At 29.2% G+C, this 16935-nt stretch overlaps 1 protein-coding gene across 2 annotated transcripts in view; it reads right to left on the reverse strand.

The window, feature by feature from the left end:
- The window catches only part of LOC107438564 (glycerophosphocholine cholinephosphodiesterase ENPP6), an 81884-nt gene that overhangs the window by 35147 nt on the left and 29802 nt on the right, over positions 1-16935 (reverse strand). For both annotated transcript variants that reach the window (XM_043047481.3, XM_071178369.2), the window contains exon 2: positions 12500-12687. In XM_043047481.3, the coding sequence (XP_042903415.1) occupies positions 12500-12687 (188 nt within the window). The remainder of the gene's footprint in view (positions 1-12499; positions 12688-16935) is intronic.

The following is a 16935-nucleotide window of genomic DNA, read 5'->3' on the forward strand; positions in this document are numbered from 1 at the left end:
AATATTTCTTAAATTGTATGCAGATTGATAGAAAACACAATTTCTATTTCCAATAGTGCACAGAGTGTCAAGCAGTGGCGTACGCAAGGGAGGGGTTTAGGGGTTTAAACACCCCCCTTGAGCTCAGACAAAATGGCAAAAATAAAAATTTTAGTAGAAATTGTGCGAGCTATTATCTTTTAAGACTCTATATTTTTATTTGCCTTATGCCTACTTTTTTTTTCTCACGGTATTTCTCAGAATACTGAAAAAAAAAACATTTACTATAATAGGGTTGTACTTTTGAAACCAAATTCACATGATACTGTTACGGACTGGTTCCTTTCTGTCCTGCCAGTATAGTTTTCGAAACTGGCTGTCATTCGCGAGGTCTTTATGCGATGATTCTGGAATCCTAGACGTTCTGTCGTCTTTGAGACAATTCGAAAATTTTGGAGTTGCGGTGAAAAATTATATAAAAGGGGGAACGGAGTACAGTGGAGTTAGTTAGTCAGACTAAGAGTTATCTCTGCCGCTTGTCTTTCGGAGCTTGTCGCTAAATCTGTTTTGATTTATCTCAACAAAAAGTTCATTCAATCACCGAACCCGTCGTCGCCACCATTTCGACTAGTGAAGAAATCAGGAACAATACCATTGGCTCGTTGAAGTTATTAATTCCAGCTCGAAACTTTGAGATCGTAGCATATCGGATATTTCTGTGCCAATATATATATATATATATATATATATATATATATATATATATATATATATATATATATATATATATATATATATATATATATATATATATATATATATATATATATATATATATATATATATTTGCTGTTCTTGGATCTTTAGGATGTCAAAACGCAAGAATTTAACAATTTTTAATTATTTTGAGAAAAAATCACGACCTGAAATTAGTGAGGTGACAGCATCTAGTACCAATGTAAGTTTTTCTGTTGTACAGAAATGTGATACTGCCGTTGAAGAAAACGTTTCTAGCATAACAAAATCTGATGAATGTGAAAGTTTAACTAACCAATGTTGTCTAAATAAAAAGTCAAAATTGTCTAGCTGTCTAAATTAGGGAAATAATAGTGCTTTATTACAGATTCGAATTTCTTTTAGTAGTTTCAGAAAATTATGAACACCCCCCTTGAAAAAATTCTGCGTACGCCACTGGTGTCAAGTATAAACTATCCTTAATCCCTAATATTAAAATTCTTTCCAAAAACGAGCACTAGGGTCCGCAAGTTATTATTTATGCGAAGAAAAACACAGAAACACAGTTGAAATCTGCTAATCCATGCTTCTGAACTTAAAATATCAAAATTTGTTTGATTGCTGAAGGAAACAGGGGTTGAAAAGCCATTATTTAAAGCGTTTCTAAGTCATCGGGCAATTTAACTGATTTTGATGCTTTTCCATCTTGGCTTCCTCGCTAGCGATTCGGAAGATTTCAGTAGCGATTTTATTTCCTACTCGTTTGTGAACCCTACATATTATATTTGATTTGCGTCCAATATATTTCATACATTTTTACTTAAATTTTCGACAAGAGCTTTAAAAGTGTTAAGTGTGGTCATTACAGAACATCCTGTATATGGTAAGGCAGAAATATTCCTACTGATATATAATGTAAAACTGTTATTTAATGCTGATAAATACGTTATTTCTAACTAAAATTCATCGAAGTATTATTAAATATAGACTTAAATGTAGGATATATCTGTATAAACTAATTGCATAAATTAGTTAATAATCCAAAAAAACTTTGTGCGAAAGATATTAACGAGAGCAGAAACGTAAATGGTTAAAACTCATGCTTGAAACATTTATTTTACTTTGAATACTTTGAAATTTACTATTTATTTTGCGAAGTTTAACAAAAGAATATTTTTGAATTGTTAATACGTTTTTGAAATATATTTAAAATTTGCGTTGTCTGTAAAAATGAATAAAATTAAGCATGGCAAAACTTTTCCACTAAGTGGCCGTATTATAATACAATTTTAATAGTTAAAAACGTTCGCCATGGTTTTGATAATTAATTTTAGTAATTCGAAAAATATAATAAAATATATTAGAATGTTAATGAGCTAAGAGTTTTTATTTTTATTTTTAATAATAATGCTCCTTTCTTCGAATGATTTGAATTCTTGACTCACAATAGATGCCTCAATCTCAAAACCGATCCGAATATTTCAGAGAGCTTCTTCGAAAAATATTTGAAATTCATTATTTTGTATATTGTTATATATTTTGAAAAATAAAATACAGCAGGCAAAGGGAACTTTTAGTTGGCAAATATGGAATTAAATTACCCAAATATAATTCTTAGAAAAATTTATTTACTTAAATGATAATTTAACATATTTTGAATTATTAAGTACGCAATGACAAAAACTGAAATATGAAAATTTGAAAAAACTTAATCATATGCTTTTTGTGAAGTAACTATTTAAAAATAAGCTTTTTATATTATTTCTCGTAAAATAATCAGATAAAATAGTCAGATTTTAATTCTTGACATTAAAACTTATAGAATTTCATGTATGAGAAAGTGTTGTGTATTGCAGCGAAATATCTTTGTTTTTTTTTTGTGCTAAAAGCAGAAAAAAAAGATAAAGATGTACAATGATTCAAACGACAGAGAAATTTTTGTAAGAAATGTATTATAGGCTTGTTAATTAATGTAACTTTTTGAACACGAATCCTGCCATGCAGTTAAGATTTTTTTTCTTTTAATTAAAGAACGTTGGTTTAAGGTACAACATTACAACTGGTAAACATTACAATAGGTTAAGGTACAACATAATGGTATTGCATCTCGAAACACTAAATATTGTGCCTTTGACCGTTGAATATTACTTTTTGAGTGAAACCTATTTTGCGTTCTTTTCTTTTAAAATTGTTAGTTGATTGGATATTCATGCAATTAAAACTTATTTTTTAAGTATCTTAGGTAATCTAAAATAATTCAAATCAATCATAAACGTGTTACCAATTAATATTTTTTGAAATAATTTGTAAATTTGTCTCTAAAAATATAAAATTCATTAATATATTGGATCAGGCTAAGTCCTAAGGAAAATGTATTTAAGCTAATTTGACATGCATGTTTTGACATGCATCCAATTTTTAACAAGCGTCTAAATTTTGTAACATTCTGTGGTGATAAAGGCTAGTAAACTCATGTTTCTTATCTTATAAAGGATTATTTCGCTAGGTCTGACAAAAGAATAAATAATTTTTATTGACATTAACATTGATGCTTTATCTTAAATATGAAACTTAATTTGGACATTTTTTGAAAGTTTCATGTTTTTCAAATTTGTGTGCTTGTAGAATGTATTACTTTTCCCTTACATGCAAACGTTTATATATCAAATTGAAGATAATTTAATGTAGAATTTAATAATAAATACAGTATTACAATATCTGTATTGCAAAAAAAGTTATGTCACTAATAGTAAGATCTATCCCAGATTTGCAGTTTTTTAAAGTGATACTTACACAATCAATACTTAGTAGGATAACCCTTATTTTTTAATACAGATTCACAGCGTCTTTTCATCGAGTGAACGAGTGTTTGCAGTTTATCTTTCGTAATCACATGGTGCCAAGAATCAATTATAGCTTCAATAAATTGTCTTTTATTGGATGTACGTTTTTTTCGTACAAGAATTTTCAAACGTCGCCACAAATTTACAGTTGGATTGAGATCAGGGCTGTTTTCTGGCCATGGTAATATATCTATGCCTTTATTTTGAAACCATGCTTTGCATACTTTTGCGGTGTGGCATGGAGCTGAATCCTGCTGAAAAATAAATGGTGCGTTGTTGGGTAAGAGATACCTGATGGAAGGTATCAATTTTGGTTTCAGGACAGTTTCGATGTATTTTTTGGCTTTCAGGATGCCATCAATCACTTGAATTCGGCCTACACCATCTGCAGACATACATGCGCAAATCATGACATTTGTTGGGTGTTTTGTAGTTGCTTCAATGCAATCAGGATGAAGTGCTTCGCCTACTCTACATCTCACGTATTTTCTACCATCACTACCAAAGAGCGATATTTTACTCTCATCGCTCCAGATTACTTTCTTCCATTGATTTTCTGATCATTTAATGTGTTCCTTTGCCCACTTAACTCGTTTTTCGCGTTGCTTTTGATTTAAATATGGTTTTTTACCTTGGAATTCTAGCTTGTAGTCCAAATCCTTATAACTTTCTTCTTATTGTTCTTGAACTTACTGCAATACCCGCTGCATTCATTTCACATCTAATAGCATCTGATGAAATTTTTCTATCTTGACGGCATAGCAGTTTAATTTTTCTATCGGCAGTAGCACTTGCGCATTTTTTTTAACCTGGTTTTACATCCTGAATGCCAAAAAATACATCGAAACTGTCCTGAAATCAAAATTGATACCTTCCATCAGAGATCTCTTCCCCAACAGCGCACCATTTATTTTTCAGCAGAATTCAGCTCCATGCCACACAGCAAAAGTATGCAAAGCTTGGTTTCAAAATAAGGGCATAGATATATTACCATGGCCAGGAAACAGCCCTGATCACAATCCAACTGAAAATTTGTGGCGATGTTTGAAAATTCTTGTATGAAAAAAACGTCCATCCAATAAAAGACAACTTATTGAAGCTATAATTGATTCTTGGCGCCATGTAATTACGAAAGATGAACTGCAAACACTCGTTCACTCGATGAAAAGACGCTGTGAAGCTGTCTTAAAAAATAAGGGTTATCCTACTAAGTATTGATTGTGTAAGTATCACTTTAAAAAACTGCAAATCTAAGATAGATCTTACTATTAGTTGCATAACTCTTTTTGTAATAGATATATTGTAATACTGTATTTATTATTATATATAAACGTTTGTATGTAAGTGAAAATTAATACATTCTACAAGCACACAAAGTTGAAAAACATGAAACTTTCAAAAAATGTCCCCTCGCCCTCCACGTCCCTTCATGTGTGCTCAAACCTCGATACACGGTCTCATTTTAGGTGATACAAGATACAAACACGATATTTTGTTTTAAATATATATATATATATATATATATATATATATATATATATATATATATATATATATATATATATATATATATATATATATATATATATATATATATATATATATATATAAATGGGAAAAACAAAAATATCATTTAAATCTAATGAATCATTACTAAGGAAGGCGGGAGTAAAAAAAATTATAATGCTGGTGGAAATATTGAGGAGCTAAATCGCGAATGGACGCTAACTTCAGCATTGAAACGAGTTTTAATGCTTTCTGTTCCGTTTTCTTTTTTCTAATAGTGATTCTTTAAATTTAATATTATTTTTATTTTTCCCTTTTCTTAAAAAATAATACGAGGAGGTGCAAGCTGTCTTATTTAATTTTTAACAGGAAATTAAAAAATATATACTTAGTGTGATCACATATTAAATGTATGTTTGTTGTTGTTGTTGTTACTAATCCTTCATGACCTAGCAACAGCTAGATCTGTTCCAAGAGTCCATGTATTCTACCAAAATCAATTCCGAGAAGTGGAGATAATTTTAGGTTTTCCAAACCCAGACCCAGGCAGTCCAGGATATGCTCCGGATAGGCTGGCTCTAAATGACACTTATTGCAGGTTGGAAAAATTTTGCAGCCGGAGCTAAAAGTCATTCCGGAGAGTTTTCTACAATACCAGTGGTGAGCAGGGGGAGTAAGCGACGTTTGTTTGCAGTTTCTGTTCCATACAGAAGAAATTTCGTGGAAAGTGAGGGAGTCTCAACTAGTCATAGTCTCTGTGGAGCCCCTTTTGGCCAACATGTCAGCAATTTCACTACCTGATACATTTACGTGAGAAGGTATCCACTGAATGTGAATATCTCGTTTTTGGGACATGTGTTTTAGTTTTTCCAGTATTTGTAAACCTACTTGGTTACTGACTTGATGTCAATTTTGTAGGTGCTGAATTGCACTACGACTATCACTAAGTATCCAAATGTTTTCAGAGCCAGTGTCACTGCCAATGTATGTTTAGAATCTAGAAGCCCGCCTTGAGTATGTAAAGTATGGTAAAGTGAACGTCATTTGTGTTCGCTTATCATTTGTTATGGTGCTTTAACTATACGTTTTGTGCATTAAGTTTCAAGACAATTTTTAAACATGTCTGGTTTTTAAAGGTAAGGTTATTGATTTATTTAAAGGTTATTAATTTATAAACAGTTAAATACTTGTAGTTGAATATTTCAAGCAAAACCAAATAGTTTAGTAATTAAATAGTTTTTCTGATAGTTGGATTATTAAGAAAACTGAATTCAATTACAGTTTCATGTTAATTTTTGTTCTTGTCTTGTACAATAAAGAATTAAATCACAAGTACCATTTTAAGTCGTAAGTAATTTGTGATTTAATTGTGTGAATTTACTCTTCGGAAATAAATAATGAAATCGGTAAATGAGTATTCGAGTGATTTTACTCTTCGGTAAATGTGAAATAATTAATTTGCGATATAGAGAAAATCTCTGCATTTTTTTAAAATTTCATTTACCTATACAAAATTGTTAATTAAAAGAGAAACCAATTGTAAAAGCTCTATCCTTTTAAATCCAATGAAAGAAAGCAAAGATTTAAAAATTCACACAATAGGCTGCTGTATAATACTTCAAAATGTTGGGGCAGAAAAACGGAAAATAGTAATACAATATAGAAGCAATACATTCTAATTTATAAAACTAATTATCTTTTATTACAGTGAGAAGAATTTTGAAAATAATTCATTCATTCTTAAATTCTTTTTATAGTAACATTCTAAAACTGAAGTTTTTCTTTAATTGCTTTGATTGTGTTCTGGTAATCAGTTTTATGTTTAAAAAAATTCGTTTAATAACACAAAGCAGTACCAACAAAAGCAATTATTTTCTATAATTAATATTAAAAAATTTTAACACTGAATCTAGTGCTAATACGTTAGAAATACGAATTTTCTTATCAATGAATTTATTTAATACCCACGAGAAACTATTGTAACTGTCTTCAGCTCTTATGAATTTTTATTTTTAATATTTCCAATGAGCTGCATAATCAATCTTCCCGATGAGCAGACCTAGTGCGTTCTCCAGAAGTGGTAGCCACTCGTTAAGGCCATGTTAATTTGGATGTCTAGTTTCTGCCACACTAGATGGCAGCACCGAGACTCTATTTGGATGCTAAAGTGCACTAGGAATTTAATAGACAGGGTTAGTCCTACGTCATCAACGACGTCACTAGCTCTCCTCGTTCCAAACAAAGTTCTGAACGGAGCAAACAATATGGCGTTTCTCATGTAGTTAAAAGTGGGTGAACTAAATCTTTGAATATATTAATATAGAGTCGAATTTAACCACTGACATGGCAAGAAAAAGTGTTGCATATATTAATATTACGTTAATCTCTTTTTATGATATTAATTGGAATAGCTTATTAATTGCAAATGATTATGAAAACTTTTTGTATATATGATTGAGAGAATTTGTATTTAATATTTACCATATAAATTGTATTTATAATCTGGAAATCGGAAATTTGTGAATTTTATTATTTGGAAAAAGTTATTTCTAATTTATGTTTAATTTTTCTTAAAATATGTATATTATATTAAATCAATTTTTTTTATAATATTGAGACAACTTATTAATTGTAAATAATTATGAGAATTTTAAAACAAATTAAAAAGTTAAGTAAGAAGCATGAATAAAGTCAGATAAATTAGTGAAAATTATAAAGCATTTTAGATACACGTTTTTAAAATAGCTCAAATTAATTGGTAAATTTACTAAAATGATAGGAAGTAAAAAAAAAAAAAAAAAAAAATTATGTAAACAAACGAGTTGACAGGTCTTAAAACATATTTACAACCAAATTATGAAATAAATATGGATGACTTGAATGTTACGTTCACTGCAACAAATAGAATATTACTATGAAGGAAATTTAAAAAATTTTGATTTAGACTGTCAAATACAAATTTTATTCTATAAAAAGTGATAACAGTAACATTTGCCAAAATAAAAGCTGTATAACTAAATATACATACATACAATAAAGAATTAAGTTTCTAAATTAAAAAATTTCTTAAAAATTTGAATTAAATTTATTTGAAATGCATGCGAAATTAATATTATTAAATAAGTAAAATTTAAACACCTATGTGAATACATAGATTAATAAATATGAATGTTAAATAAAAGTTTATGTATGGGATAAGCATGTTTTAAAGAATTCTAAAAAAATTCATGTTGCACTTTCTTATCGAATAAAATAGGAATTTGAGATTTTAAGATAAATTCATATATAACACCTAAAAAAAATTGTTCCTCTCACATTTTAAAATGAAAATTAGAAATTTAAAATTCTAAAATAATTTAGCTATTCTATATATTAAAATTCTGGAAACTATACATAGTATTGACCCTTTTAACATAACACTACACTTTAACATAGCACTACACTAGTTACGTTAAGAAATAATCTAATATTAATTATTTAATAATAAGGTATCTTAATTTTTTCAAAAAATTAATGCATAAAACTACTGTTAAGAACTGATAAATACAAACAAGAAAAAATCTCAAGTCAAAATAAATCTGAGTTTAAACTAAAACTCTGTGCAGATTTAACTATATGTATACATATTAAATAAGTTAGTGACATAATTTATTCCTATTTAATAGTTAAAAACTAAAGCTTATGAGAATTAGCAGCAATAATCAGAAAATCTTAAGCAAACAAAGTTTACAATAACTACAAATTTAATCATCAGGTATAATTTAATAAACAGACATTAGTATTGATAAATACAATCTAATTATAGATTAAAAATTCATTTCTGAACGTTTTAAAACAATGCATGCCTTTCCATAACTAAAGAAAAAAATTAGATGTAGGTTAAGAATATGTAACAAATTCTAAATAAAATAAGGCATTATTATAAACATGAAACAAGAGTTAAAAATAGTACTGACGCTTAAATTTTTATACATCAAAATTAAAGATAACCATTTTGAAACTTTTTTATAGCATTTAATGCACTTAACTCGTAAAATCTACTGAATACCCCGTATAATGAAAACTACATAAATTAGGAATATGTCCCTTAGAAGCGCTATATAAATTTATTTATTTCAATAATTAACTAAAAGTCTTGCCGTCTTAAATTCACATAGGAAATGCCATTGAAATGGTTCGTCCGAAAAATTGTTTGGAACGCGTTTGGAAGGAGGCGGGGTGAAATACGTCATCACTGTCCCTGTCTATTTTGCCGGGAATGCCAAGAGCCAATAAGGCACTCCAGGGATCTTTTACATGCCGCATAATCATGCGACATGGCCGCTTTTTCTGCATCCCGAAAATCCGGTGTCTGGGCCGGGGATCAAACCCGCAGACCTAGGCTCAGAAGGCCGGCGACAAACCAACTGCACCACCCAGACACACTCTCCTATGAAATGCACTATACGCTAAATGTACTTATGAAATGCTCTTATGAAATGCACTATAAAATTATACGCCGTGAGGTATGAAGTACCCATTTAAAGTTAGCCAGTACTTTTATATATTAAGAATTCCTGGTAGAAAAAATAAACAGGATTTAAACCTAGAAACCACGTTTCAGAAGCGAGCGCAATGTAAAATATCCCGGATCAAATTATGGTATAAAGTATCGAAACTTTGGTTAAGCCATCCGTAAAATCCATTTTTACCGTAATAATGTACCGTAATTTTTACAGATATATTTATTTAATTAGACTGATTTAGTGATTGCACCGTAATTATTAAAGCAAAATTTACGGTTATCAGATTTTTTGTTCCACAACCTGTTGCGGCACAAATGAATTGTACCGGCAACCTGAGTGCAGGTATTTTTTGTTGTACTTTGCTTAAGAGTTTTGTACTATGCATACTGTCGCTTCGAAGCAAATTTAAAAATAAATAAGTAAATCAAAGATCTCTGAATGGATTGAGTGTCTAGTGGGATAAAAAGAAAACAATATAGACTTATTTCGTATAATGTACAGTACAACTTGAAGATATTATCCGTCGACTATAAAGAATAAGATTGAAGGCCAAATCATGCTACAAGTATTTTTTTTTGTGTGTATTTATATATTATGTATTTTTTTTAACCTTTGAAAGTGCCATTTCCCCCCTTTCTTTCAGAAATAATATATTTGTTTTCTTCCAAAACACACCTATGTCTATGAAACAGAATTTTTTTAACGTTAAATTTCCTGCTTTTAAAAATAACAATCAATCACAAATAGTGTTGTTTTGTTACTCTCCATGTTACATTTTTTTTTTTTGTCTTTCATAAATAATTGTCTTCTTTTATAGAATAAAAAAAATTTCTTTCAGGAGTAACGAAATTCCTTTCAGACGTTTTATAGTTTAAATAAAAATATTTATTACTTTCAGTATAATGTTTTTTATTTCTATAATTATAACTGTATTAAACACTTTTCATAACATTAAATCAGCATTTTTTTCTCAAAATATCAACATTGTTTTTGAAGAATATTAATATTTAAGATAATCATCATACGAACATGCTTTCAAACTCATGCACTGATATCGAAATGATATTGTTAACGATATTGTGTAGCTCTAAATGGAACACACGATAGCAAAAGCATTATTTTTAAGTGTTTATACTCAATATTATACGAATAAAAAGTGTAAAAAGATGAATATATTTAATGTTAACAAGAAACAGCTTTCAAAATTCCTATGCATGTTTCAAAAGAATGCAACATAATGCAATCTTACTATGCGAAAAAATGCAATATAAATTTAATATGCCTTCATAAATTAGGTAAATATAATTTTGTAATAGTAAGTTAAGCTTTTTGACTGTTTTTAGTGAGTTATTAAGTGCCGAAATAATCAATTCACGTGACAGTGGGCAATTAACTACATTATTAAATTTTTTTATAAATGGGGGAAGCAAAAATAAAATACACTCTTTTTATTCGTTCAGGTTAAGCTCATTAGTGAGCTAGTTTTTAGTTAATCGAATATTTTACCTCAAAAGCGTTTAAACTTTTTTGCATGCATTTTTTTTTGTTTAAACTTCCTTTTATTTTATCTATGTATATCGCTCTCTAACGTAACCTCACAGAAATTGTGAATTTATTTTTTTGCCGGTGGATACGGTAATGTCTCGATTCCATTGTACAATAGCGGACATTATGTAATTGAAAAAATAGAATTGTGAAAGAACCAAAACAATTGTGTCACTAAACTGCTTAGGAAACCATGACACATTTTTATGTAAATCATACGTTAATGAATAATGTGATACTAATGTCTCTATACCTCTAAATTATAATGGGAAATAATTAATCCTTTTAAAATTCTTGCGCCATTAAGTTAACATCGTTCATTTATTACATAGGCTTAAATACATGCGTTTATAAACTATTTTTATTTGGCTAATGTCTAATACATTTGAAATAAACATGAAAACTTGTAGAATGATGAGATGTGGTAAAACTCATCACAACTTTATGTTTTTGTATCGAGCGTACGAATCCAGCGTACGCTCGATACAACGAGTAATTTCGAGTATGTATAGAGTGACGATGTATTTCGGGTATGTATCGATGGATTTCGAGTATGTATCGAGCGTACTTGGGTCACAAAATAATCTGAAAGGAAATGCGTAGGAATACTAGTCGTAAATGTGTAACATGTCGGGAAATAGAGTAAAAAGTAGACCTGAAAATGACCACTAGATAAACTCGTCACGTTTCAAATCAACAAAAAAGAGCGACTTAAATTAAATAAACAACCAGTCAAAAATTTTTTTTTTTGAAAATTGTTAAATTATAACAGTACATCAATGCAGAGAAAAAAAAAACAGAACTTTTTTCATTAAAATGTTCACTCTCTTTGATTCAAAATTTTGATCCTTCAGAAACCATCTATTTGCGGTTGAAAGATTTACATGGAAGAAGAATTCTTTAACAATTCACATATTTCAAAGCTGCAATGTATACATAAAATGTATTTTGCCTTCCCAAATATTTAAAAAAGAGTTCATTACAATCAATTTGTTTAACTTAATTTTATCACATATTTATATTATTTTTATTATTGAATTAATTTTTTATAACCGCAGATGACATCTAATACAAATTATTTCAAGAAATATAATTTAATTCAAGCAAAAAAAATAGTTCGCAGAAAGAGGACAAAAAAAGGACCTATCGACGTCAATCACCGATTCATTAAGTTTGAGGAAAAATGGGCTACTAAGTTGTAAGAGTCTATGGGCCACTGGCTACTAACTGATTTATAAAAATAGAACATTTGAACATGGAATATAGAATGATTTCTGTTTGTTGTCCTTTTATATCATGTATAATTCCTTTCCTTATGGTCAAACTTTCGATCACATATTCATGAAAAAATGTGGCATAAAAAATAATAAATAAATAAAAACTCACTTGACATCCGTCCCACCAATAAAGAGCACTTTTCAATCCTTGTTTTTCTGCAGTTATCCATAAAGGCTCAGCTTTGTCCCACCAATGAGGAGTGGAAGCAGTATCATTTGGTCCCATCAAGAAAAAATCATCAAAGTAAGAATCATACATCATATTTTGTACAAATCCATGATTTTCTGCATACAGTCCTATAAAGAACAAAAAGAATAACGTTCATATTCATGAAATTTCGAAGTTGCAATACAAAATAATTCAGTATAAATAATCGGATTTTGAACAACCCTAAAATTTGTGTGAAGGCACACTTTTTTTCCCAGTTAAACCACATAATTTAGAGTTTAAAGGATGTATGAACACTGATAAGTCAAAAAGTTAGCCCCAATATCACTCATACGTTAACACCATACGTTAAATACTTACACTTCCGAAAACTCCAATGTTGGCACGTTTTGATTTCGTCAGTAATTGTTTACAATCGATAACGAGTTTTGAGAGTGTTAGCAGCTGTCTTAAATTCTGATTTTCATCTGCAGAAACTACAGTGCGCCGTTAGAAATATGTATGTTTTTCGGTTGTGTAATAAAGATATTTATATTTTAATTTCAAAGTCTCAATAAACTGTATTAAATAATTTTTTTATTGTATTATTTATATCAGCTCCTGCTCTGTTAAGCCCAGTTTAAATTCGTCTTAATATTCTCTCTGAAGCACGAACGTTTGTTCGGAATTTAGTACGCATGCAATTTCAGAATTTAGTACGCATGCAATCTAAATTTCTGATTTCTTCTTTACATTGTCTTGCAAAAATAACTTTATTGATTCTTATATGTACCGTATCTTACTGTAGTTATAATTTTTAGTGTTAATAATTAACAAACAGGGTAGTTAATAAATAGCAAATAAGTAGCGCAAAAGAAAATTCTTGGTGTTTCACAGCACCAAAAAATATACTTGAGTTTTGGTGCAATGGAGCACCACTTTAGTGTAAAGTAGTTGCCCACCTTTTTGGTGTTCAGGTGCACGAAAATTTTTGTACAGTGTAGTAATGGTAATTAGTAGTGCATAGTCAGATCATAACTTTGTAATCATCATTACCGATCGAGCTTGCAGCCACCTTTTGTACCTCATGAAACAAAATAATTAAACTACACAAAGTCATTTTTGATTGCTGAACTTTGTTGTGACTCCTTGTATATAAATGAAAAACCTAACTATTTGCCATGTGTCTATTCAAAAACTCCATCTATATTTATTATTGTGAACAAATTTTGATTTTTTTTTATTAAAAAAAAGTCTAAAGTTTTTCGAAAATCAAGAATTTTAGTCATTGGGATGTTTATCCTGTTAATACTTACTATCTTCCTAATACTGTTAAAATCAGTTATCATTTTTTTAAAAAAAATATTTTAATGTGTGTTTCAGAGCTCTGTGAGACACTGGGGTTCGGATACTTTTCCTCAGACAGTATTTTAAATACAAAGCAAGTATTTTTCGCCACGAAAAAGTTAAATCCGAAAAATGATAAAAATGGTGACTGTGAGACTTAGGAGGGATACTGTAATGAGCGATAATAAAATTATATTAGAGCAATTAAAATAAAATAATGGTAATTATGTTTAACGATTTCAATTCTTCTTCGTACACTTTCGGATCCAATTAATCCTCGTACTTAAGATAATATTTTTGACGTATTTAAAATTGTAGCAAAATATTTCAAATCTATTTCTTAAAAAGTGTATCAGTAGAAAAATTTCAGCACTTTTTAATTTTTAATGGATCTTTTTAAAAGAAATATACTTAATTAGAGCAAATAACATTAATTAGCAATAAAATGTGAATTATCTAACTATTGATAAGACTTTATGGTAAAATTATACTAGGTTGCACAATTCTTTACATGCTTTTGTATCTTTAAGTTCCACATAATCCTTGTTGTGATCTTGAAATATATTCCAGAAATTTTTTTTATGCATTTTTCAAAAAAATAAACACTGACTTTCATTCAAAAGTACTTGTAAAAGCAATATTTATATAAATTCACTGACTTATGTAACAATAATTTTTATTATTTTTTATAAAAATTGTTTTTCTTTTTCATTTAGAAGAGTTTATTAAATAAATCCAGATATTAAAAACATTTGCTGCTTAAATTTAAACTACTAACTGATAAGTAAGTGTTTTTAAACAAATTATCATCTTAAAAAAAATATATTACTTCTGTTAATAAAAAAAATAATATGTATTTATGATAGATTAAATAAACTTAAATAGAATAATTGTAATACTTTCTAAACAAAACATATACCAGGCAAAATAAGCTTCCTCAGTGCACTAATTTTTTTTTAATTTCGAGATATTATAGTTTTAATTACAGGAATAAGCTCATACACAAGCAAATTAAATAATATGACTTTTGGTAATAAGATATAAAAATAAACTTTAATTTAACAGCTTTTTGACAGTAAAAACATCAACAAAATAGTGTTGTATGAAACTTTAATGAATCTTTTGATCAGCTATATAATAAAAAACGGAACAATTTTAGACAAAAAAAATAATACATTTCCGAAATCCTCTTATAAGTTTAATTTTTTTTAATAATTTATTAATAGCATATGAGACCACCTCACCGTTGTTTTAGTATTTACGCAATTATTTGTTATCTGATTTTATATATTATTTATAATTTTCAGCAATATATTTGTACATATTATTCCCATAAATATTTTAAGTCTCTTCAGTAAACCTTTTCTTCTAACTTCATCATTCTTTTCTTATATTGCAACAATAAGTAATCTAGGCTTAAGTTACCATAACATTTTCCTTCGTAAATCTTCTTAGGTAGTTTATTTATTTCCTTCCTTTACTTTGTGCCTTCAGCCTCTCTCTTATTCGGGAAATATCACAAGAAATAAAATATACTAAACTATTACTGAGTTCCTACCAGGAATGTATTTTTTTTGTTCCTTAAAAGCTCGAATCTAAGTGACGAATCCAATCCACTGAGATTCAAACAAAAATGGAACAATTCTGTTATTGTTCAACATTTATTGATTTCCTTTTCAATTGTGAGGATTTTAAAGGAGAATACATCAATGATGATTGTATTTTTTCTCGGTGAATTTTGAGATTTTTGTTGAAAATAAAAGCAGACATGTTTATATTTACATTATACTACACTTTTTTTTGTTATTTTTAAACTCTTTAATAGAACAATTTGCCATAATATAAAAAGGGAAGAGTTTGAGCGTAGGTGTCCAACACATCCTAGGAGTGTCACATTCTAGGAGATGCTGATGTGCTGCTCTTATAATTACTAAATATGAACGTTTAATGACTTTTGTCAGCCTTGAAAACTTCTAAAAAGTTCAAAAAATTCAATTCGGTTGTATCATTTGAATTTTTCTCATTACTTTAATATTATCCATTGTTATAAATCAAACTGTTAACTATTCTATTTTTTTTTCTTCAAAATTTCTTTTGCATTTACTAAATTTTTTTGTTTATCCTTAATACGGAACGTTGTTAGGATTTTCTTTTAAATTCAGGATCATTGAGCTAGAGTTCTGAAATTTGAACATCGTACCAAAAAAAATATATTGTTAGATTTACAGGAAACAATTGTCAGGTTAAAACTCTTTATTTCTCAGAAAAAAACTGTTATTTAAAAATAGACACCTGTTTCTTCAGCAGATACGTTCTGTTATTTTAACAAAAAGGAAACTCTGCCATTTTAACTTACTCAGTTCTTCTGTAACAAAACCTATATCAAATAACTCTATCATCATCGTGGTTGGTGCGACCAGTCGAGGATTCGAACTCGGATCTCCTCACTGGAAGACTCACGCTTTGTCCCCGGAGCTACAGCAGCTTTAGTGTCCCAATGTGAAAAAAACATGTTTTTTTTTTCTTTTTTAAACTCGTATTTATTGAAATGATATTTAAGTGGAAAACGTTAAAAACTGTAGTGGCCACCCATATAAAAATGAATGAGAAAAAAAAACTATATCTCTCGTTGTTGTTTCTAATGACACTTGCCAATACCAGCAGTACTGCTTTGTGAAACCAAGTGAATTTAAGGCAGAAGGTGCGTTTCTTGTTTTTCAATGGCGCCATCTATGGCCAGGAATACGACTTCAGCTACACGCGCGTCACAGCCCGTTTATAGGGCTGACCCATTCAGTCATACATATATCGTAATTTTGATCTGAACTAGAGAATGATCTATCTGCAATTCACTACATCCAGAGGTATGATTGATTAAGGGAACATGGAGGCCTTTGTGACCTGACAGATTTAACATGCACTAGTTACCATTGTCTGCACGGGGAGTCTCCTACCGGCGGGGATCGAAATCACGATCTCTTGGACCTCTTGGCCCAACACCCTACCAACAACCCTATCCCAGCCTAAAAATTATATCTAAAGAAATATAA

The sequence above is a fragment of the Parasteatoda tepidariorum genome, chromosome 6 (genome assembly GCF_982258835.1).
Source record: "Parasteatoda tepidariorum strain Cologne lab strain chromosome 6, Ptep-v5.0, whole genome shotgun sequence".
In the NCBI taxonomy this organism is placed as follows: Eukaryota; Metazoa; Arthropoda; class Arachnida; order Araneae; family Theridiidae; genus Parasteatoda; species Parasteatoda tepidariorum.